We start from the raw sequence: 22,682 nt of genomic DNA, 5'->3' as shown, positions 1-22,682 counted from the left end.
CCAGACGATCACCAAAAATAGCTCACACCATTGCAATAATCTAGTCTCATAATCTAACTGTAAACTTCTGCATTACTTTATTAGATTGGTAGAAGGGAACCACTTAGCATGTTTGGTTATTCTTTTGGTCGGTCTCTCCTGAGCTGCCTTTTTTACATTTCTTTCTTATTCCCTTCCTCCTGTTGGTTCCATATGTTAAAATCGCTGCAAAAATGGCAGTTTACACAAAAAAGTCACTGCAAAAAGGCCGTGGTTTTGCCGCTGCTATCCATGTAAAGGATGCGGGGGACACCCCCCAAACCCCAGGCAACCCCCGCTCCCCTTAAATGGTATAATGGTGTACGCCTTTGCCGGGTCCAACCACAGCATTTTTGCCGCTATTTTTTGTAAAGGCAACATTTTTGCTGCAATTTTATTACTGCATACCCTCCTGTTTCCTCGGTCAGTCATTGTCTTCATCTTTTTCAAACTCTGTTTATTACCCTAATTCGATCCCTTGTTAATAGTGTGCCTTTTTCTTTCCATTCCACATCTCCTCTTTCGAATGGATTGTGTCCTCCAATCAATTCCACATCTTTGACATGTAATGTCCACAGCTGTGTACTTCGGTTACTTTTCGGCAAAGGGCGTCCTGCATCGATGGCGTTGGGTTGATGTCCCTTGAAGGTCTCCGCGAGAGCGTAAGGGGAAGCTTCAGGTAGGTAGGGGTTCTAAACCCAGTAAATCCAGTAAATCTAAGTCTAAGGGGATGTCCACTGATGATTCGAGGGGAGACTCTCCGCGTCGGAAGGAGTCCCGGGGATCTCGGTCCCGGAGTGGTTCCCGCCATTGGTCCTCCTCGTCTCGGCATTCGAGGAAGCGCCGCCACGGTCACCTACCCCATCCTCCTCGGAGGATGGAGACGCGTTGAAAGTGGCTTGTCCAACAAAGTCCTCAACTCCGGAGGAATGGGCTGCCTTCAGGGAGCAGATGATGGCGAATTTCCAATCCCAGGGCACCGTTCCGTCCGCGCCTTCTGATGAAGCCGGCAAGGAACAGTCTCGATCCGTGGCTTGTGCGCCTTTGGGCTCGGGTCCTCGGCGCAATCCTCATCGGGAACCTTCGAGGTCCCATTTCGGACAAGGCTCATGATGGTCGCAAGAGACATGCTTCCAGGTCTCGGTCCTCGTCCCCAGCGAGACCACGGAAGCCTGCTAAGGGCTCGAGGTCGGCATAAGCTTTGCCTTCGTGCCAGCAATTGGTGCCATCCGCGCCATTGTCGACGCTGAAGCCGTTGACGCTCTCCACGCCAAAGCCATCGGTGCCCTCGACGCCGAAGCCATCGGCGCACTCAACGCCTTTGGAGCCTTTTGGCTGAAATTTATCATTGGAGATCCCTGGTACTCTGGATCCTCCAAGGAAGGCTACTTCCAAGTCTATCAGGCCTGTTATGGACTCCAGACCCTCGGCTGTCCCGAGACAGGACTTTTACCTCCCTCTGGATGACATCTATTAGGAGGAGGAGAGGTCATATTTAGATTTTGACACTGTTGAGCCTGATGTGGCTCCTGTCTTTTCAGGGAATAGCCAATTGGAAGACTTAAGGCAATCTCTTCATGATGCTAGTGGCTTTGACACTTCTCCTGAGGTGGAATTTGGCAGCCCTGAGCCTGGGGCTCATGCTAAGTCATCCTACAGGAGACTTATGGCTAAAGTAGCTGAATACCTTGGTTGGTCCAGTCCTCCTGAAGCTTTTATTCAAGATGACTTAACGGATATTTTGGATCAAGGTCCATCCTCTGACCCGGTATTACCATTTCATTTGACATTGCAGAAAAGGGTGGTGACTGCTTGGCAGACCCCGGAATCTGTTCCAGCAGTTAACAAATCTTTAACTAAAAAAATACCACCCTTCCGGTAGCGACCGCAGCTACCTTTCATCTCACCCCACTCCCGAGATTTTGGTGGTTCAGTTGGCTACGGCCACCTTGAGGCAGGCGGCGTACCCTACCATCCCTCCTGATAGGGATGACAAACACTTCGACGGTTGGGCATGCAAGGTGTTTTATGCGGGGAGTATGGCGCTGAAATCAGCCAACTCCACTTGTGCCTTGGCAAGATTTTCACACAAATTGAGGAATTGTGTTTCTCTTGCGGCTGAGCATATTCCGAAGGGGAAGAAAGGGATGGGATGCCATGTGTGAATCCCTTCAGTCGGGTTTGGACACAGCCGACAGTGTTAGCCGGTCCATGGCTGCGAGCACCGTTATACGCAGGTTTGCATGGTTGCAGAAGTCGGGTTTTGCTCCGGATGTGCAAGCCCGTCTTTTAAACATGCCCTTTGATGGCACGCATTTGTTTGGCAGCAAGGCTGACGAGAGCCTTGAGAGGTTGCAGACCTCAAAAGCTGCAGAAAAATCTTTAAGTGCAGCTGTGCGTCAACCTCTGCCTTTTCATCCTAGAGGACAGTAGTGGAGAGGAGGTTCTTTTCGCTACTACTCCTCCTTTGGTAGAACAACAGGATCCGCCAGTTAAAGGGGTCAGCGTAAAAGTACCCGTGGGGGTCAGGGAAATAGAGCTGCCAAAGCCGTTCAGGCAGCTGCCTCTTTGCCTTCAGGCGCTGACGCTGCCGCTCCAAAAAAGTAATGAGGTCATGTCCCAGGGGGCAGACTGTCTCAGCATCTCGAAGAATGGCGAGCGATTACTTCGGATGCGTGGGTTCTGGATACAATAGCCCACAACTACTGCCTTCCCTTCCTACAGCGGCCTCACGACAATCGACCGGGAAATCTCTCTTTGAAGATTCCAGATCCGCTCCTTGTGCAGGAATTCTTGACCCTGCTAGAGAAAAGCGCTATAGAACTGGTGCCTGTAGCGGAAAGGAACAAGGGATGGTATTCCCCATATTTTTTGATTCCAAAGAAAGACGGGTCATTGAGACCCATATTGGACTTTCGTTGGTTGAACAAACTTCTCAGGAAGGACAAATTCAAGATGGTCACTCTTTCTCAGGTCCTCCAGGCCCTTCAACTTTAGGATTGGTTGATGTCTCTGGACCTACAGAATGCTTACTTTCATGTGCCGATTCATCCCAAGCACAGGAAGTACCTGAGGTTTGCCGCTGGCGACACGCACTTTCAGTTTTGGGTCCTGCCATTCGGATTGAGCTCCGCCCCGAGGGTCTTCACCAAGCTAATGGGCGTGGTGGCAGCGTATCTCAGGCGAGGGGGATTCACGTCTACCTCTACCTGGACGACTGGCTGATCCGTGCCTGTTCTCCTGAGCAAGCGTTGGATCATCTCGGTCTCACCTGCCGCTCCCTCCACAAGCTGGGCTTCTCCCTCAATTTCAAGAAGTCGCATCTGACACCTTCCCAACAGCTCCAGTACATTGGGTCTGTGTTGGACACGTCCTTGGGAAAGTGCTCACCTCCCAAAGTAAGGCCTCATCACATTGTGCAGATGGTGGACACGTTTCAATATGCCTAGAGTCTCCTGCTTTCGAATTCTTAAGGTTGCTTGGCCTCATGGCATCCTGCATTCTACTGGTGCCAGAGGCCAGGCTGAGGATGAGATCCCTGCAATGGGTCCTCAAGATGCAGTGGCCACAGTTCTCAGGCAAGATGTTGGATCCTGTTCAGATTCCTATCTCGGTCTCCCAGGATCTTCTGTGGTGGGCCAACGTGGGGAATCTGATGAAGGGGGAGCCGTTTTGGCAACCGTGGCCGGAGGTGACTGTAGTGATGGACGCTTCCCTCACACTATGGGGAGCTCATGGCGAAGACTTGACCGCCAGCGGTCGTTGGTTTCCATCAGAGTCCAAACTCCACATCAACCTGTTAGAGCTGAGGGCCATCAGGCTGGCCCTGAAGGCTTTTCTGCCGTCTGTGCGGGGGAAGAGTGTCTTGATCATGACAGACAACACAGTGGCCATGCATTACCTCAACAAAAAAGAGGGGGTAGGGTCACTCCCGTTGTGTAGAGAGGCAATGCAATTTTGGTTCTGGGCAATCCAGCAGGATATTTCGGTCTCTGCAGTTCATCTGGCCAGAGAGGACAATGCAGTGGCGGACGCTCTGAGCAGGCAGAGCACAATCTCTCATGAGTGGGAGTTGGCTCAGAACGTCCTTCTGGAGATCTTTGCCCTTTGGGGAACCCCAGAAGTGGATCTCTTCACCACCAGTGCCAAACGGAAGTGCGAGAGATTCTGCTCATGGGAATTTCCTCTGAGAGGAGCCTTAGGAGTCACATTCGTAGTGGATTGGTCATTCCCACTTCTGTACGCGTTTCCTCCAGTCCCTGTCTTACCTCAAGTGTTAAGGAGTTTACTGAGGTTCGGATCCCACATGATCCTCATTGCTCTGGATTGGGCCAGCAGAGCGTGGTACCCGGACCGTCAATCTGCCCTCCACGTCATCTTCCCTACCGAGAGGATCTGCTCTCGCATACGAGGGGGTCAGGGGTTGGCCAGGTTCTCCATCCAGAGGTCAGGACCCTCAACCTTCACACTTGGTATCTGAAAGGTTGAGGTATAAGGATTAGGACCTCCCGGATGACGTGATGGAGGTGTTGCTTTCGGCCAGGGGGCCAGCAACAGGACCATTCCAGTGGTATTGTCTTTCCTGCTTTCTTTGGCCCACAGGGTCCTTCAAGTGGGTACCATTAAGTGTTACCTCTGAAGAATGTTCTTACTTTAAGATTCCTTTGATTTCCCAATTTCTTAAAGGGCTCACTAATGTGTTCCCGCCGTCCCCTTTCCAGGTGCCGGTTTGGTATTTGAATTTGGTTTTGAAATTCCTGATGGGTGCTACATTTGAACCTTTGCACTCTTGCCTTTTGAGATTATTGTCTTTCAAGACGGTGTTCTTGGCGAGTGAATTGCAGGTACTTTCATCTAAGCTGCCCTTTACTGTGTTTCAGAAGGATAGGGTTGTACTGCGGGATCGGTCCTTCCTTTCTACCTAAGGTAGTGTCTGAATTTCATTTAAGCCAGAAAGTGGTTCCTCTGTCTTTCTATCCTCCTCCTCATCCTGGTAAGGTAGAGGAGCGACTCCATAGGTTGGACCCTAGGAGAGCTCTCAGCTTTTATAGTTCTAGGATGTCCAAGGTCAGACTGGACGATCATCACTTTGTGGGATATGCTGGGCACCGATATGGCCAGGCTATTACCAAACAGACCTTTTCCAGGTGGATTATCCTCACCATTACTGAATGTTAGCGATTGGCGGGTAAGGATCCTCCTCAAGGGTTGCAAGCTCATTCCATTAGGGGCGTGGCTACTTCCACAGCCATACAGCGGGGAGTTCCTATATTTGTGATGCAACCACATGGGCTTCTATCCACAACTATGTTAAACACTACTCCCTGGATACAATCCATGGTCAAGATATGGCCTTTGGTAAGGCGGTTCTTTATTCTGCCATCTGATTGGGTACTCTAAATTCTTTCCCTCCTCCATTTTCTGGTACTGCTTTGGGAGTCTGTCAAAGATGTGGAATACGTTGGAGGACACAATCCATTCGAAGAACAAGTTACTTAGCAACTGGTAACGTTCTTTCAATTGGATGTTCCTCCAACGTATTCCACATCGACCTCCCAGCCTGCCCCTCTGGAGAATTTCCTATGCAAATGCAGCTTAAGTTTCCGCAAGGCTATGTGCAGTCAAGCATGCATTGGATATGTGCAGGTCACATGTTATGGAGGAAAAAACATGAACTGAGGCTACGGGTGCCGTGCAGCCTATTTATAACATCCGGTGACGTCACCCTCGACGGAGGCCTTCGAGGGACATCGACCCAACGCCATCGACGCAGGACGCCCTCTTCCAAAGAAGTTACTGAAGTACACATGTGTGGACATTACATGTCAAAGATGTGGAATATGTTGGAGGAACATCCAATCGAAAGAACGTTACCAGTTGGTAAGTAACATGTTCTTCTTACTGCTGTTATTTTGTTTATCTTTGTATCACTTAATGTTTTGTTCTAATACAAACTAGCTTTCTACATGTTCCTGTGCAAGCCTTTTCTCAAGTAAACTCTTTTCTCTCGTCATCGCTTGCACAGTTTCTCCAACCAGTGGTGTTTTTCAAACTGTTATTGTTTTATTCATTATTTGTTTCTCAACCAGTCTCTTTCAGTGTACTTTACTTTGAGTTTTCTTGTTGTACTAAAAATGGCTTTGTTTTCTGTAGGGCAGGCCGTGCTTGCTCGCTGCCATAACCTGCTAGCCAGTGTTGGTGCTGCGTGCCACTCAGACAAAAGCAATCGGTAAATAACACTTTCATTGTTGCATATGAAAACTGTATTACATTTTTTGTAAAGTAATGAATTTCACACTTGTCTGCCTTATAGAGGTTAGTTAGCTATGTACTTGAAGTACTTGAACTACTTCTTTCCTCTACACTTGAGATACCTGTATGCACCTCTGACACTCTGGTGTCCATATCAGGCGAATCATAGTTTCATAAATAGTCACAAAGCCAAAAGAAGTTTAAATCATATTTAGTTGAGGTATTTTGTACATCAAGCACATTTCCATGTTCTTTGTTACAGTATGTATCATTTTCAACAAACATGCATAATCACAATCAACATTTCTTGTCATCAGGAGATGATCATCTAAAGGTTGATCAATACAGAAAAATCCCAGCCAGTGTGTTTATGCACAAGCAATTATGAGGCTCTAACCTTTTCCCAAATAAACAAGCACTTGGACTAGTACAAACAAAAATATTTCTAATTAATACTCTATTTCCTAAGGATCTCCCTCAGGCACAAAGTTACAACTTCATTGTCTCTGTCCCACCATTGAACACTATTTCAACAACGGTTGCTCTCGAAGTCCAGAACCCATAGTACCATGATACCAGTCATTCCAAACTTTATAAGTAAGTTGAAAAATAAAAACTACTCCTGGTAACATCGAGAAAATACCTCCTACTCCTACACAAATGACATGCAAAGAATAAAATGTTAATGGATCACATCTAAAGTTACATTCGTAAATTTGCATTACATTGTTCCATTGTTCCCGGTATGTATTGTACATTATGAAAACAAATGATGTTCTTTGCCGCCATTTTTGTAGTTGGACAAACTGCTGGCACTCTATCAATCTTCCTGTAAGCTTCTCTCTGCAGCATTAGCATCTCCGTATCATTTGGTTTTGGACCACTTCTGGTATTAGAACTGGATTTGGAGTAGCAAGCAGCGAAGGAAGGCAAATTCTGCTGGTGAACTCAACGGGCAACCTGTCCCTATTAGGGATCCCTGGGTGGTGGGTGTGGTCCGGCGGTTGGGGACAGGGCAGGGGTTGAGTCCTAAAAGTAAAAGTGGGGGACTCATTAACATACCAATTGAATGTGGTGTCACCAGAAATTAGCATATCAAGGTGCCCTCTGAAAAAAGTGCGGGGACTCCGTCCGCTCGCGTCTACCCTCGTCTTGAGCCCTGGTACAGGGACTGGCTGTACGGTGAGGCTATGTGTTGCATAGCGCCTCCAGCCAGGAGGGGCAGCCAAGAGGAGCCGCCAAGAGGAGCAAATTTGTGGTTGCCGTGATCGGTGCAACTGCGAGTTTGCTGAAAACGCTCGACAAGGCGAAGTACATAAGTTGCTGCAAGGAGGCTGTTTGAAAACTTGCAGTGTTGGCAGTTTGTCAGCAGACGTAACGGTGGGACTTGGCCACTTCTTGGTTCACCCGCCACACCCATGGGAATTTTTTCTGGTAATGATGTATTTCTAACAACACTGGCGGCATAACCTTTACAGTAATAACTAATGTCACTACCCAGCTTATTCCTTGTGGCTTAAAAAGTCAGCAGGTTTTATTTCATATATGCAATCACATTTATTCTGTCCATACTGCAAATCACTCATTGGTTACATTATTAATCCTTGGTTCCAACCAACATATTTGCAATTAAACCATTACCCCAAATCACACTTTGGTTACATTATTAATCCTTGGTTCCAAACACATATTTGCAATAAAAAACATTTATCTGAAGAATGCACCTGTAGGGCGAGCGCTCATCCTTTAGAACCCTCCTAATATCAGAGACAAGACTGGAAGCTGCTTCCCTGGCCATGCGTTGCCACTGAACTTTCTATCCTGCGATCCATAAGCTGAGCCTCTAAAACCAATTCCCTGCGCTGCTGCACAGTGCTATGTATCCACATCAAAATGTTCTCCCACACACCCCATGCACACCTTTGTCGCACGCCGCCATTGTCAGAACCTCATCGCCCCTTCTGGTTCAATCAGATTGTCTTAAGCTTCTTAACTATCGCCAAAGGCGATGCCATCGCCCAACGAACACTGGTTATGCTATGCTAACATTGCCATCACCCCCATTCCTGCTCATGATTATAAATTACAAGGTGCTTAAAATATAACGGACTGGACGTTACGCGCCACCACCAATTACTAAAATATGGACATATTCTTGAACCCTAATGATGCCCCTGGGACCTCTTACATGTGGCCGCCAGCTCTGTAGCCAGGGACCACTCCGCTAAGCCACCCAGCAACATGCTGAAGCCCATGTTCATCGACCCTGAACATGTGGCCGCCAGCTCCGTAGCCAGGGGCCGCTCCGCCGAGCCACCCAGCAACATGCTGAAGCCCATGTTCAGCGACTCAAGCAGCATGGGTTCAATGCCTATGTATGACATTTAAACAAGCCCTAAAATCCGACTGACCTTTCTTTACGTGCTCCCACAATATTATTAATAAAGATTGAAAATCTTGGGCCTTAATCACCCCACCGGGACCCGAGCCAAAGGCCGCCCGATCCGTAGTCCAGGGGCTACTCTGCCTCTAGTGAGTCCAGGGACTACTCTGCCTCTAGTGAGGCAGAGTAGTCCCTGGACTACGGATCGGGCGGCCTTGACTCGGGTCCCGGTGGGGTCATTAAGGCCCGAGATTTTCAATCTTTATTAATAATATTGTGGGGGCGTGTAAAGAAAGGTCAGTCGGATTTTAGGGCTTGTTTAAATGTCTTAATGCCAGTAAGACTGAGATTCTACTCATCCGCAAACCTACTCCCTCCTTCCCTGCAGCTCTCTGGCCGGCCTCTCTTGGCTCTCTTCCTGCTCCCACCTGCAAGGCTAAAAACCTTGGGGTCACCTTCGACTCCACACTCTCCTTCTCTCCTCAAATCTCTGACGTCTCTAAGAAGTCACACTACCAGCTCCTCAGAGGTATTCTTCCTTTCCTCTCCTTCCCCCAGAAGCTCACTGTCTCCAGAGCCCTGGTTCTCTCCAGTATGAGCTACTGTAACAGCCTCTATCTCAAACTGCCTGCCTCTACCCTCCGCACTCTGCAACTTATCCAGAACAGGACTGCGAGACTTGTCTTTGGCCTCAAACCCAGGGACCTCATCTCTCCAGGACTGAAATCTCTGCACAGGCTCCCAGTGGCTGCGAGGATTAAGTTCAAAACCCTCTGCATTGTCCACAAGGCCTTCTGGGTCCTGGGGCCGCAATACCTTCAGCTCTCTCTTCCTAAATATCTTCCTTCTCGAGCTCTTCGCTCATCCACCTCCAACTCCCTCAGGGTCAGTCCCTTCTCCAAGCAACGAGTTGGTGGTAGATCTCTCTCGTCGGCACGGGCCTCCCTCTGGAACAGCCTTCCTGCATCCCTTAAACTTGAGGAGAACCATCGTCGGTTCCGGAAGCACCTCAAAACCTTCCTCTTTGCTTCTGCTTTCTCCCCCCCCCCGCTCCCCTGCTGAAGTCCTGGCTGTTACTGCACTGGTTATCTGGCCACCCTTCTGATCTTGGGACCAGGCCCGGCCAGTTGCACACCTGCACTGCCTCCCCGGCAACCCTTGCACCTGGGGACTATTTCTCTGTATCCCTACAGTCTGCCTACCAGCACTTATGTATGCACTTACCTTGCACTTGCCACCTCTGGCTTTTTACCATCTTATTTATTCTACTATCCCACTGCACTTTTCCCCCCTCCCTTCCCCCTCGCACTTTTCTCTTTCCCTCTTCCCATGCACTTGCGCGATCTGAATGACACTGGGCCTAGTAAGATCGTTGTCTGTCTTCCCTTGTTCCCCCTCCCTTGCCTCGTCGCTCCTTGAAACACTTGTGTATAGGCGCGTTATAAATGCCATGTCATATCATAACATGCTGAAGCCCTTGTTCAACCACACCACACCACTCGAGCAGTATGCCTTCCTTCTGAGATCGGGAGGCAATTCTGTGGACCGTATTTAAAGACCATTGCACGGCATATTCACTTCCCCATGTTGGTTAAAACACCCGCATTGCACGCTCAAGCATGGTACTACCTCCACACTTTCCAGGGACAGCGCTTGAAGCAGAGTGACCTCCAACCTGCCTACATCCGCAGTCACTTACGGATAATTTCAGCTGTGAAACGGCGAAGAATCTGTCACGACTCGCACTCGTGTCCGGCGCCACGAATACCATGCATTACTGCACGCCCTCTATGCTTTACCCGGGGTCAGAGAATAACAAATCAAATCCAATGTTGCTTCTGCTGCAAGGGGGAGCGAAAACACTGCCCTCCACGGATCTCGGCGACCGCGCAGTGGAAAAGAGGGTCGTGCATAGGCAGGTCACCTTTTAATACCTGCAGAGTGGCAAGCCCCCCTACTGGCTGCCCTCTCTTCTTCCGGCTGCAGATCCTCACTTCCCACTTCTGGGCCTTAGTTGATTTTGCGGGTTTCTGCCCTTTCCATTGTTAATCCTCCAGGGCCGTGTCCCCGGTTATGCTTATGCCTCCTCGAGGGTCGGCTACGCCTCCCACGTCATCATCACCATTACTTCTTTTCTCTGTTGATTATTGGAAATTTTCGTGTGGGAAATTGATGGCATGTAAGCACGCTTATCATCTGCGCAGCCATTCGGCGACCTCCGAGTGTGGCAAAGATGGCCCGCCAGAGGAGCTGTCCATGGAGGAGCCATCATTTAGAAGGTGTTAGTGTGGCGGTAGATACCATGTGCGCAGCTCCATCGAGCTGGCTGGGCTTCAGCCCAACACTGCCCCCTGAAATTTGAGCTGAGGGGTGGGGCTTTTTGTTCCTCAGAGAGGAAAGAGAAAGCTTTCCTAAAACCTTACCGTGTTCGTGTAGAAACATTTATTTGCACAAACTCAGCAAAACTCTAAAGCTGTTAGTTTCAGGAAAGGCTTCCATCACTTTAGTGTCAGTCACACAAGTGGTGGAACCAGTAGTCTGACCAAAGGGAGATGGTTGTTTAGAATCCCTGAGGGAGTTAGATAGAGAAGGCCAGTCTTCAGGTATCCCTCCCAGAGTAGAAAGTCCTAGACAGTAGACATTGGGGACATGGGAGCTAAGGATGCTTGGGCTAGAGTGGAGGGAACCCGTAGGGAGCCCCTTAGTTTCTACTCTTGTAGCCTTCCCAAACCATCAATTTAAACATTTGATAGAGCACTCTAAGAATGCTCCTTTTGTGGGGTTTTTGAGGCCATCTGTGACATCCTACTATGGCTCTTTACATTCAAACAAGTTCAAAGGTTGTAACTATTTACACAACAGTAGACTGGATTTTCAAACTACTGCTCAAATGCATTACCATGATGGTAGTAATATTCTTTTTTTACTTAGCAAGCATAACATAATATTTTGTGAAGAGAAAAGAGTATAGATTGAGTCCATGTAATGGATTCAGTAACTTAGTAATGTTTCTATTTTTTACAAATTAAATTTCATTTTACAATAACCTGTCTAAAATGAAAACCGAAAATAGCATCCAACATGAAGAAAAGTTGAATTATTGGAAACAATATACATCTTCTACGTTAACTATTTCTATATCATCAGACAATTAAGATTTCTATTCGCACATTATTTTATTCTATTATGATTTTTGTTCTGTTGCTACATTATGAACAAAATGGTAATCCCGATAATTCAAAATTATTACCTTTAAAAAGTGCTTTCTGCAAAACACGTGTCTGCCAAAGTGATTAACGATAGAAGTAAATGAGTAGTACCCTGCAAGAAAGACAACTCCAGCTTATTTATTTACATGTTGCAATACATTGTTCATTCAAAGCAATCCTTATAGAGACCAAATAGCATTAGACAAATTAAAATTTGTGACAAAAAGATAACGCCTTGACTGACCTGTCCATTCAGTGCACGTTAATGCGCACAGCACGCTTAAGAAACTTTTTGTTGCAAAGCGCAGAGCTCATCACCCGGAAAAGATTTGAAGTAATTCAATTATAGATATAGTAGAGGATATGTATTTTTCATAGGTGCTCGGGCAGCTTTCCACATTGATAATAATTATGCAAACTGTGGAGCGCAGATAGCATAATCGACATTCTGTTCATAACTAAGTAACTCCTAATTGATTGTATCCTTCCGCAGATACCTCATATTTAGAGATAATACCTCAGATTTAGAGAGATCCTATAGCGCGAGCTGTTCTTGGAAATGTTCAGCAGAGGTTGTACTGTAGCTCGACAACTGTCACATCTTAAAAACAGGTCTTTGACTCTGGACATGACGTTGCATTCATATAAATGGACCACAGTCCGCCAGATTACCCCAGTTCCTTTTTTCCACACGATCAGTACACTGTTACATCAGAATCACTTTGAAAGGTTTTTTTTTTGCCGCCCCACTAGGACTGCTCCCAAGCGTTCAGGATTCAAGTGTTGTCGGGAATGCCACATTAAAATGTTCTTCACCAGCCGGCACAACATTTATATTTGGTATCTTGGTGTGAATCATCTTGTGGAGCCATGTGGGTCCTGCCAGCTGATGAATCCGATTGCTCTCAGAGAACAGGCAGCTAAAGTGGCGGTAGGTCATTTCCCATCCAAGTACCAGGCTCTGTCACTTCCGAAGTCTTTGCAGGTCAAGTCAGAGGATGCTACCCCTCAGACAAAGCAGGAGAAAAGGAGGCAGAAGAAAGCAAATAATCGTTTGAATTCTCCTAGTAAGTTGTGTTATTCATTTCCTCCCCCTCCTGCAAGAAGAAGAGGCGGCACAGATCCCAGAGGGGAAAAAGCAAGGGATCTTACTAATCAAGCCAGTGTGATCAGGCCTTGTTTCCTTCTAAACGGGTGTCCAGAGGAAAGTGGGAGGAGTTTAATAAGTAAATGCTTGACAATTTCTCAATGGCCTCGACGGTAGGGCTTCAACCTTGATGGTGGAGTTGAAGTGTACTGTGCCTGTATCAGCCAGTATGAACGTTCAGGAGGGTAGCTGTATGCTCTCTAGCATAGCTTCCTCAGCTCTGATGTCTGCTCGTTCGGTCGGCGCTGATGATGATAGATTTAGCCGAGCTTTTGACGGGTGCATTGACAATGACTAGTTATGACTCGGAATCTATGGCACAATTTTGAGATCCATGCAGTCCATTTTGAACGAGGAGGTGGATTCCGTTCAATACAGACTGAAGACGGAAAGACCAGGTCATGCTGCCTGATTTCATGGCAGATGGAGCAGAGATTTTAGATTTGGCAAGAAATCTCAACAATGCTAGCAGCCTCAACACATCCCATGATTTCGACATTTATTTTATTTATGTACAGGTAGGAAAAATTCTCTTGATCACAGAAGAATGTGCAATAGATAAATCAGATTTGATGGGAAGTAGTAAGGTTCTTACAATGGGGTGAGTTTGTGTGGCATTCTGAGCTGGTTGTGGAGGGGAGTAAACGGAACAGTCACTGGGGACAATACATGGATGGACATGCATAGATTAAGGACAATCAACATTAGATATTTTTAAGTGCAGGTCGACAGTATGGCCACCTGAGTTAGGCAGGTGATGATGATGATGATGATGGATGACGTGCTAGAGTGGAGGCAGAGAAAGTGGGGGACAGATGCAGGTTGGAGGCGAGCGAAAAATGTAAAATAGAAGGCAGATGAGCGGTGTAGGTTAAGAGGGTAACTCTTAACCTACTCTACTCATTCTTGTGCTCCCACAGAGCAGTATTAATTTCGTCAAAGAGTGCAGTCATGAAGGCCTTCATAAAATGCAGAAACACAAGCCCACCCACCCACCCACGCTCCAACACTGCCTAAGCATCATGTCCAACTGTGAATTAAATGAGTCCCAATATGCGGCAAAGATGCCTACCAGAAGTAGACCAAAAGACATATGGGCCCCTCTGAGAAGTTATGTAGATAGACGTAATGCCATGGTCAGGTCATGTATGGTCACTCTGAAGCAGGGTTTATGGTGGATTAGGGTCCGGAGGAGGACCTAGCGCCTGAGTGGATAACCAGCCCTCCTGCAAGTATACCACTTAGTTGCTCAGATGTTAGGGAGCCGCAGGAGTGATAACAAGGGCTTGGACACAATACACAGCACAGGGTATACGCATTGTGACATATAAGGGTGTGGGGAAGGTAGTGGGATGAATTGCATGTGGAAAATGTCTTGTATTCATAAGAGGGGCATACTATTATGCAGTATCTTCCCCTGACCATATGTTAAACTGTAGAGCTGTTGTTCAGAGGTTTTGTATAGAAACAATAAAAAAAAAGCAAATTTAAAAAAAAAATAAACACACGCTCACAGGACAGAGGCAGGTTAGAGGCGAGGAAAAAATGTTAGCTAGAAGGCAGATGAGGTTAAGAGGGTAACTTGGACGCAAGCGGTAGGCATTTAGTTTGGTTTTGAACAAATCAGTGTGGACTGTTTCTTTGTTTATCAGGGAAGAACATTTCATGCAAGTGGAGAAAGAAGAGAGAAAGAGTGGAAGCGAGGGCATGCACAGGGAGGGCAAAGTGCCACATGGATAGTCAAAGAGGCAGAACAGAGATTTTAAGAAGGCTTGTAGAGTTGTATAGAGGAGGATAGATACAGGGGTACCTTATCATGGTTAGATTTGTGAACCAGGTGTCTCCATATGTGCATCCTAAGGCCTAGTTTAGTAGGACTATTGAAAAGGTGGCGGTGGCCTTGGGTCTCGGAGCTCATTTCCAGCTGCTTGTCCACTATGAGCTGATGGACATTCTGGATAAGGCCAGCAGAGTGAAATAGCTTTTCTGCTTAAATGTGGCCATTTCTGACCTTGTTCTGCTTTGTGCAATGACCTTGTTCCACTCCGCTAGTTGATGAGCACACAAAATGTATCAGGCGGCCTCTGTTGACCAGGCATTCTTCTCAAGCACCCCTCTCTGGACAGTCTGGTGGGTCAGGTGGCTACGGCCAACATGAAACCTGCTTAGACTTCCTTGACTCTTCCCCTGGTTCAAAAAGGAAAGCAGATTGATGCGTTGGTGTCAAACGTTTTTGCTTTCGTGGAGCAGGGCTTTGAAGGTGGTGAATGCCTCCTGTAATCTGGCGAAGTATACACATGTGCTCTGAACAGTCATTTCAATGAATTGTATGCTGACAAAGATTCCGCGTGCTGGTAGATCATTCCCTCAGTGTCAGCTGCTTGGAAAACTTCATCAGGGGGTGTAGTGTGTCTCAATGCAGTCTCTTTGACTTCAAAATGCCTCGACAGCACCACACCTTGGCGTGATGTGGCTGATCATGCACTGTGCACCCATACTGGTTTATTTTTTCCATGCACTCGGCACGCTGTTCGAAACACGGCTCGTTACGAACCAAATGTATTTGGCGTCTGTATGTCCAGGCCCAATCCTTCGGGTTTCACAGGCTGCCTGGACTGCAGCTCTAAGAAGCCCATGACGGAGTTACACGACATCTGTGTGTGCTGTCTGGAGGTGGAACACAATACGGAGCAATACGGCTCCTGTCCGTCCATGAACCCGAAGGCTTTGAGGAAACGCTCAGCCAAACATGTCGTTAGGAAGGCCTACTTCTAAGTCACCAGCCAGGTCGGCCACTAAATCCTCTGGAGTTGATATCGAGGGGCCCATCCTCAACAAAAATGATGACAAGGAAGGCATGCAGCATAAGAGATTGAAGAAAAATTGCCTTCTCGCAATGAGTCTCATACCTCATCCCTCTGGAAAAAGAAGCAGAGCAGGCATAGGCGCAAACAGGTAAATTCGGAGGAGAGGGGTAAGTAGTGCCCCTTGGCAGCTAGAGAGGAGTGGGATGTGCTTAAGCAGCAGATTCTGCAGCTCTTCCAGAAAGCAGCGGCAGGCATGGCTTCAGCCTTGATGCCGTCAGCGGGACGAGCATCCGGAACAAAGGTGTCTAAAAGGCACCCTACTTCCTCAACCTTGACCCAAACCGAAGAAGACTTGGGAGGTAACACTGTCAGCATCTATGCTATCAACGCCAGTCCCAACACAAGTCCAGATCGAACCTTTAAGCATGTGGGCATGGCTAGGCGGCCATGGACTAAGACGCGCTTCAGACCGTCTCCTGCCGATCCGGAATGATCCTTGGGTGCATCGGCACCATAATCCTGAACATTCGCCACCAAAGACAGACCAGAGTCGGTGGGAACGCTAGCTGCTTCGAATGACGACACTCCGCCCGAGATCCACTAAGCATTAATGCAGCTATCACAAAAATTGTGCTGGCGGTGGAGGACAGCGCCCGGAATCAAAGATGGCGGCCGTACGGCCTCTCCGAACAAAGAAACGGAAGGGTTGAGGAGGAGGCCTCGAAGGGCAACCTGAGGGACAGCGTCCCTGGTCGGTCAAGACGGCGGCTTAGAGGATAATCGTGAGGACCCCAAGCTGCGCTGCCTATTCAGGCGGACATCCGCAACGGGAGTGCACATGCGCTCCAGAGAACTGGCCCTGAAGCAGTCGACACAGGACACTTCCGAGGGGCCCCGAGAGTGGTTGCACATACAGTGGCGGCATCCACCCGGAACTGAAGGGTGGCAGGGGCTAAGAGTGGGCCCCCAACATACGTCTGGCCGGCCGGTGAGACTGCGAGACTGCGGGCCTACTCGTTCTACGGCACTGTGACAAGGGGCCAGTGGGCCTCGCTTGTGACCACGGGAATGCCAGACGGCAGGACGGCGTCCAAACTGCTCAAATCCAAGACGAAGCAGCCTACAATGGAAGATTTCACCGAAACCCCGCAACTGGCGCAGGGGGCGAGACCTAAAGACCAGAATCTACCGGTGGACATCCCTCCGACACGCGTCGACCGGCAGATCCTGGAGGCAATCGCAGACCTTAAGGCATCGTGGGAAAGCAAGCTAGAGGCAGCCACTGCCAAGCTTAAGGCAGCGCTGGAGCTCAAAATCGGCACAGTGCAGGAGGAGGTCAACTTGCTCAGGTTGGATGTGCGGAAAATGGCGGAACACACAGATGAACTAGAGAAAGAAGTGACCATAAACACAACTGCCCGGACCTCGCACGCTTCGGAGATTCATGTCCTGAGGCAGCAGGTGACCAACCTGGAGAATAGAGCAGAGGAGGCCGAAGGGCAAGCTCGAAGGAGCAATGTGTGCATAGTGGGCTTTCCAGAGGGGGAAGAGGGCCCTAACCCGACGGACTATGTTGAGAACATGTTGCTTCAGGAAATAGGGGCTGGAATCTTCACACAAGGCTTCGCGGTGGAGCGCACATACAGAGCGCTCGCGAGGAAGCCCCCTCCGGGTGTCCCCCCGAGGCCAATCATCGCCAAGATTCTAAACTATCGGGATAGGGAGAAGATACTGGAATATTTCAGGAAGGGGGGAACCATACAAAGGGCCTCTGCGACCATCTTGGCATATCCTGACTATACGCTTCAAGTGCAGAGGCTGAACTATGGGACGGTGAAAAGGAGATTACGTGCCACTGGGTTGCGATACATTTTGATGTACCCAGCTAAACTGAAAGTATTCCACAAAACCAAAGCTCTGTTTTTCGAGAGCCCGGAGGATGCGTTGGAGTGGTTGGATGGCCAGAACTGCCCGGAGGGTGCGGACGGCCGCAAGAAGGACGATACGGACGAGTGAGGCCCGATCATGGGACCGAGGTGCTGTACATATTGTGACTCTGGGACTTGATTATAATATAGTGTAGCGATTTGTTGACTCTCAGGGGCGAAGTACTTCATTGCAACATGAGGGATGCACAATGTATCGCAGTGATCATCAGGAGACGAGTGGGAAGCACTCTTGACCCCAATAGTTAGTATATTAGTTAGGTCACCTAATATTGGTGACACCCTGCCTGGTTCCCGACCATGGCATTTCGAGGTGGGACCAAAAGCGGGGGAGCCTGAGATCCAGGGATGGAGCTGGGCATTAGTTTGGGCGGGGTTGTGGGGGGTGGGGAGCGGGCTATTTGGAGAGCCCAAGTTGGGGGAGGGTGGGGAACGAGCCCAATTTCATGCTGGCCGGGACTGGAACGGTGACCCGAGGGGCAGGGGGGAGGCGGTACATTTTTCACACGGTTATGGATAGCCTCCGGATTGTAACCTGGAATGTAAGAGGTCTCAACAGCTATCTGAAAAGGAACAAAGTAATGATGTATTTGAGAAGGCTGAAAGTCGATATAGCATTGCTACAGGAGACCCATTTTACCAGGGACAAATTAGAGGTGGTCAAGAGAAAGTGGAGGGGAACCACCTAGGGAGCTACGTACTCGGCATATACAAGGGGGGTGGTCACGTGGGTAGCACCTCATGTACCTTTCCAGCTGCTCCAATCCACGCCAGACCCAGATCGGAGAATTCTAGTGGTGCGGGGGATGTTGGAGAATAGGGAGGTCAACATCGTGAATACATTTGCTCCCAATCAGGACACAGTGGCCTATTACAGGGCCCTATATGACAAAATAAGCCCCCTAATGGGCAGCGCTACCATCTGGGGAGGCGACTTTAACTGTACAATAGATCCCAAGATGGACAGGTCCGATAAGAAATTGGAGAGACCAACCCCTGCGGCGAAGGCGCCAACGGCCCTACTGCGGGATTTCAATCTAGATGATATTTGGAGGTTGCTGCACCCGGGGGACAGGCAGTACTCACACTATTCGGCCCCACATGACTTGTACACCAGATTGGATTACATGTTTGTGTCCTCGGGCATGGCTGGGGAAATGACAGGTTCGGAATACAAGGCCAGAGTGCTCTCGGACCACTCCCCCCTATTGGTGGAGTGGAGGCATCGGCCCCCCAGGGCGAGAATCCCGACGTGGAAACTCAGAGCAGAGGCTTTGCAGGATTTGGGATTTCGGGAGGACCTTAGGGAGGCCATAACTGAATATTTCGATATTAACACTGGCAATGTGCAGTCGGAGGGCACCTTATCGGAGGCGTTTAAGGCAGTAGTGCGGGGTGTGGCCATATTTAAGTCTAAAGGGCTCCAAGGGAGCATAGAGCGGGAGCTGCAGGAGACAGAGTTTCATGAACTACAGAACACGCCCCTTTTGGACTTCCTGGTCCTTGTCTCAACGGGGCTTACACTCCCTTGTACTTCCAACATGGCCGTCCACTGTGAAACACCTTCCTCGCTCTACACCTTGGACGTAGCGTGTTCTATTTATAGACCACGGCTCAGCGCGTCTCAATGCTATTGCGAAGTAGCGACCAGACGTGTGCTCCATAGCTCGCTGTATTGTTTCCCTTGCTTCTTCCAGCCTACCCCATTCCTAGTCCCTTTCCTTCCTTTCTTGATTCCTGGACTAGTGTGCTAGTTGCGCACTCTGTTAATTTCCCGGATTCCTGGATCCTTGCTTCCCGGAACTTTGAACGCACGCTGGATTCGGAAGAGACTTGTGCAGCCTTATTCAAGACTCGATCAGTCCGCAAGAAGACATCGATCAAGAAATCCAGCAAAGTTCGAACTCAGGTGAGAAGGGGGGAACTCCTTGACAGTTTGAGACGCCAACCGACCGAACTCGATATGGACATGGAAGTGGCCGTCCAGGACCTGATGCGTGGCATGCAAGAGCTATCAACCGAGCTGCAGAATCTAAAGGCGGAAAACGCGCTCTCAAACAATTAGTTCTATCCCGTGATTCTGCCACAAAAGAAAGTGTGTTGCTGGGCAGCATAGTGGACAAATACGATGGCTCGGCAAAAACCCTTCGCAGATTCCTGGATTCATGTTTGGTCCACTTTACTTTTAAGCCCTACTACTTTTCAACTCCCAGGGCTAAAGTAGGGTTCATAATTTCCCACCTTTCAGGAAACGCCTTAACCTGGGCTACGCCCCTCGTTAATTCTGGCGATGCTCTTCTAGATGACTATGATGGCTTCATACAAGCCCTTAAGACCATGTTTGACTGTCCAGAGCAGGTCTATAGTGCCTAGGAACGCCTGTTAGACTTTCAGCAAGGATCCCAGGATATGCTCACCTATGTTACCTGACTCAAGCAATTAGTCAAGGAAGCTGATTGGTCCCCTGAGGCGAGTTTTACCCTTTTGAGGAGAGCACTGAACGAGGAGATTAAGGATGAGTTGGCCAGAGTGGCTTGCCCAAACTCATTCCAGGCACTAATGGACCTTGCCATGCAAATAGATTTCCGTATCCAGGAAAGGAAGGCAGAGAAGAAGAAATCCAGGGGTAATCCTCCGAAGCTGTCCTTTGAGAGTACTACCAAGACGGACACTAACCCAGGCTCCATCTCTGAACCAGAACCCATGCAGATAGGAGCCTTCCGTGGACCTATATCTCCACAAGAAAGAATGAGAAGGATTCATACGGGGTTGTGCATGTATTGTGCCTCAGGCAAACACTTGGTTAGGGAGTGTCCTCTAGCCCCTCCTCGGTGTTCGGGAAACGCCAGCTCCCGATCCTAGATGGAGCAGAGCTTCGGGAGAGAAATGTTTGCTCCACATCAATTCGATCCTTGAACTCTCCTAGACAAAACAATTTGGTGATACTACAGGCCTTCCTGTCGCCCTCCAAGAATAAGACCTATCCCATTCTGGCCTTGGTAGACTGCGTAGCTATGGGAATTTTCATTGATCAAGACTGGGTTGTTAGTCATCATTTTCCGTACGAGACACGAAGCATCATGCAGCCGGTGGAAGCAATCGACGGAAGACCCCTCACTTCAGTACCCATAAGCCTGCAGACAAAAGAGATCCAACTTTCCATAAACCATCACCAAGAGCGGATTACATTCGACATTATTAAGTCAGCTCATTACCCCATGGTATTGGGTATGCCCTGGTTACAGAAGCACAATCCGTATATCAGTTGGACAGCAGGATCACTATTCCTAGGCTCAGAGTTTTGTATGTCCCACTGTCTATTCCTGGATCCCTCCTCGACACCCCCTAAGGAACCACTAAGAGACCAGAAAACACCACTCATGGTTTCCAATATCATACAAGTCCCAGAGGCCTATCAGGGATATGCTGATGTATTTTCAACTGCCATAGTCCAGGCCTTACCCCCTCACAGACCTGAAGACTGTGCCATAGATACAGATCCCTCAGCAGTGATTCCCTTCGGCAGAATGTTCATCCTTTCCGAACCTGAGAAAAAGGCCCTCCGAGAATACCTGGATACCAACCTTGAAAATGGCACCATTAGGGGGGGCGCTGTTGAGCGCGATACAAGATGGCCGCCTAGAGCGCGAGCTCCGTTCCGACAAATATCCTTAATAAAACGATCCTAACTTGGAGCACCCCGCGGATGATTTTGAAGAGTGGAGGCTGCAGCGGAACAATCCTGCATTCAACGGCAGAAATCCGGAAGAAAAACGCTGTTGTAGGACGGAAATAGAGCGCATGCAACTGTTGGCGGTGAGAGTAGGGGACGCGGACCGCCTCTCAGATCCAGGTGGATATTGGAAGCAACCGCAGACGCTCTAGCCGGCAGACCATAGAGGTCCTGCGATTCGACACCAACAAGCGAATGAACCAAAGGGCGCTTCGTACAAGCTGAGGCAGCCAACGTGTCTGTGGTGGGAAGAACAACGGTGAAGGTGCGGCAGGAACGGGTGAGGAGTGTAGACGGCACAGTAACCCAAGCGACACGTACCGAATCCGCCATTAAGCTACGTATTGTGAGTGCTTCGAGAAGGGGACGGTGCTGTAGAGACTGCTGGCCCTGACCACGAAGACAGCACTAATGCCTGATAAACCGACGAAAGGAGCGGGGGCTAGGAAAAGGGGCCCCATGGACTCGTTCACCAACAGCCAAGGGACGGATTTGATGGCAGAAACATCCGCTGCCCCTAACGTCGGAACTGAAGTTGTAAGTGAGGCTTCCTTACGATAAACGTGAAACTGGATGACATTGTCTCAACTATTGGGTCATTGAAGGCAAGAGTGGATAAAGAAAGCTCCAGAATAACAGAGGCCGAAGGCAGAATTAGTAACAACGAGGACACTATTGCAAGCCATGCTCGAGACATAACGCAATTAAAAAACGACTTTCTCCGAATACAGTCTAAATGCGAGGATCTTGAATCTCGCTCAAGAAGAAATAACATAAGAATTGTTGGGGTATCCGAAAAATTCGGCAAGGTAGCTATGGAACAACAAGTAGAAGCTCTCCTACAGACCCTCTTCGGACCTGAAACTTTTTCGGAACACTTTCTGATAGAAAGGGCACATCGCACACTGGCTCCGACACCAAAACCAGGGGCGCCGCCCCGCACGATCATAGCGCGCCTCCTAAATTATAGGGACAGAGATGCGATTCTTAAAAAAGCCCGTGAGCAAGGCACACTACACTATGAGGAGAACCGTATCCACATATACCTGGATTGTTCGGCAGGCGTTCTGGCCAACCGACGATCCTACAAACCAGTGAAAAGACTGTTACGAGCACATCAGGTCCAGTATGCATTAATATTCCCTGCCAAAATGCGTATTCAGCACGGAGGAAGAGCACACTGTTTT

At 48.8% G+C, this 22,682-nt stretch overlaps 1 protein-coding gene across 6 annotated transcripts in view; it reads left to right on the top strand.

Moving 5' to 3' along the window:
* SCLY (selenocysteine lyase) overlaps positions 1 to 22,682 on the top strand; it is a 951,200-nt gene that overhangs the window by 794,517 nt on the left and 134,001 nt on the right. For all 6 annotated transcript variants that reach the window (XM_069618226.1, XM_069618229.1, XM_069618227.1 and 3 more), the window contains one exon: positions 6,172 to 6,247. In XM_069618226.1, coding sequence (XP_069474327.1) covers positions 6,172 to 6,247 — 76 coding nt within the window. The remainder of the gene's footprint in view (positions 1 to 6,171; positions 6,248 to 22,682) is intronic.

This window comes from Ambystoma mexicanum, chromosome 10 (assembly GCF_040938575.1).
Source record: "Ambystoma mexicanum isolate Mex_15411 chromosome 10, UKY_AmexF1_1, whole genome shotgun sequence".
Lineage (NCBI taxonomy): Eukaryota > Metazoa > Chordata > Amphibia > Caudata > Ambystomatidae > Ambystoma > Ambystoma mexicanum.
This window is presented reverse-complemented; position numbering and strand designations above follow the sequence as displayed.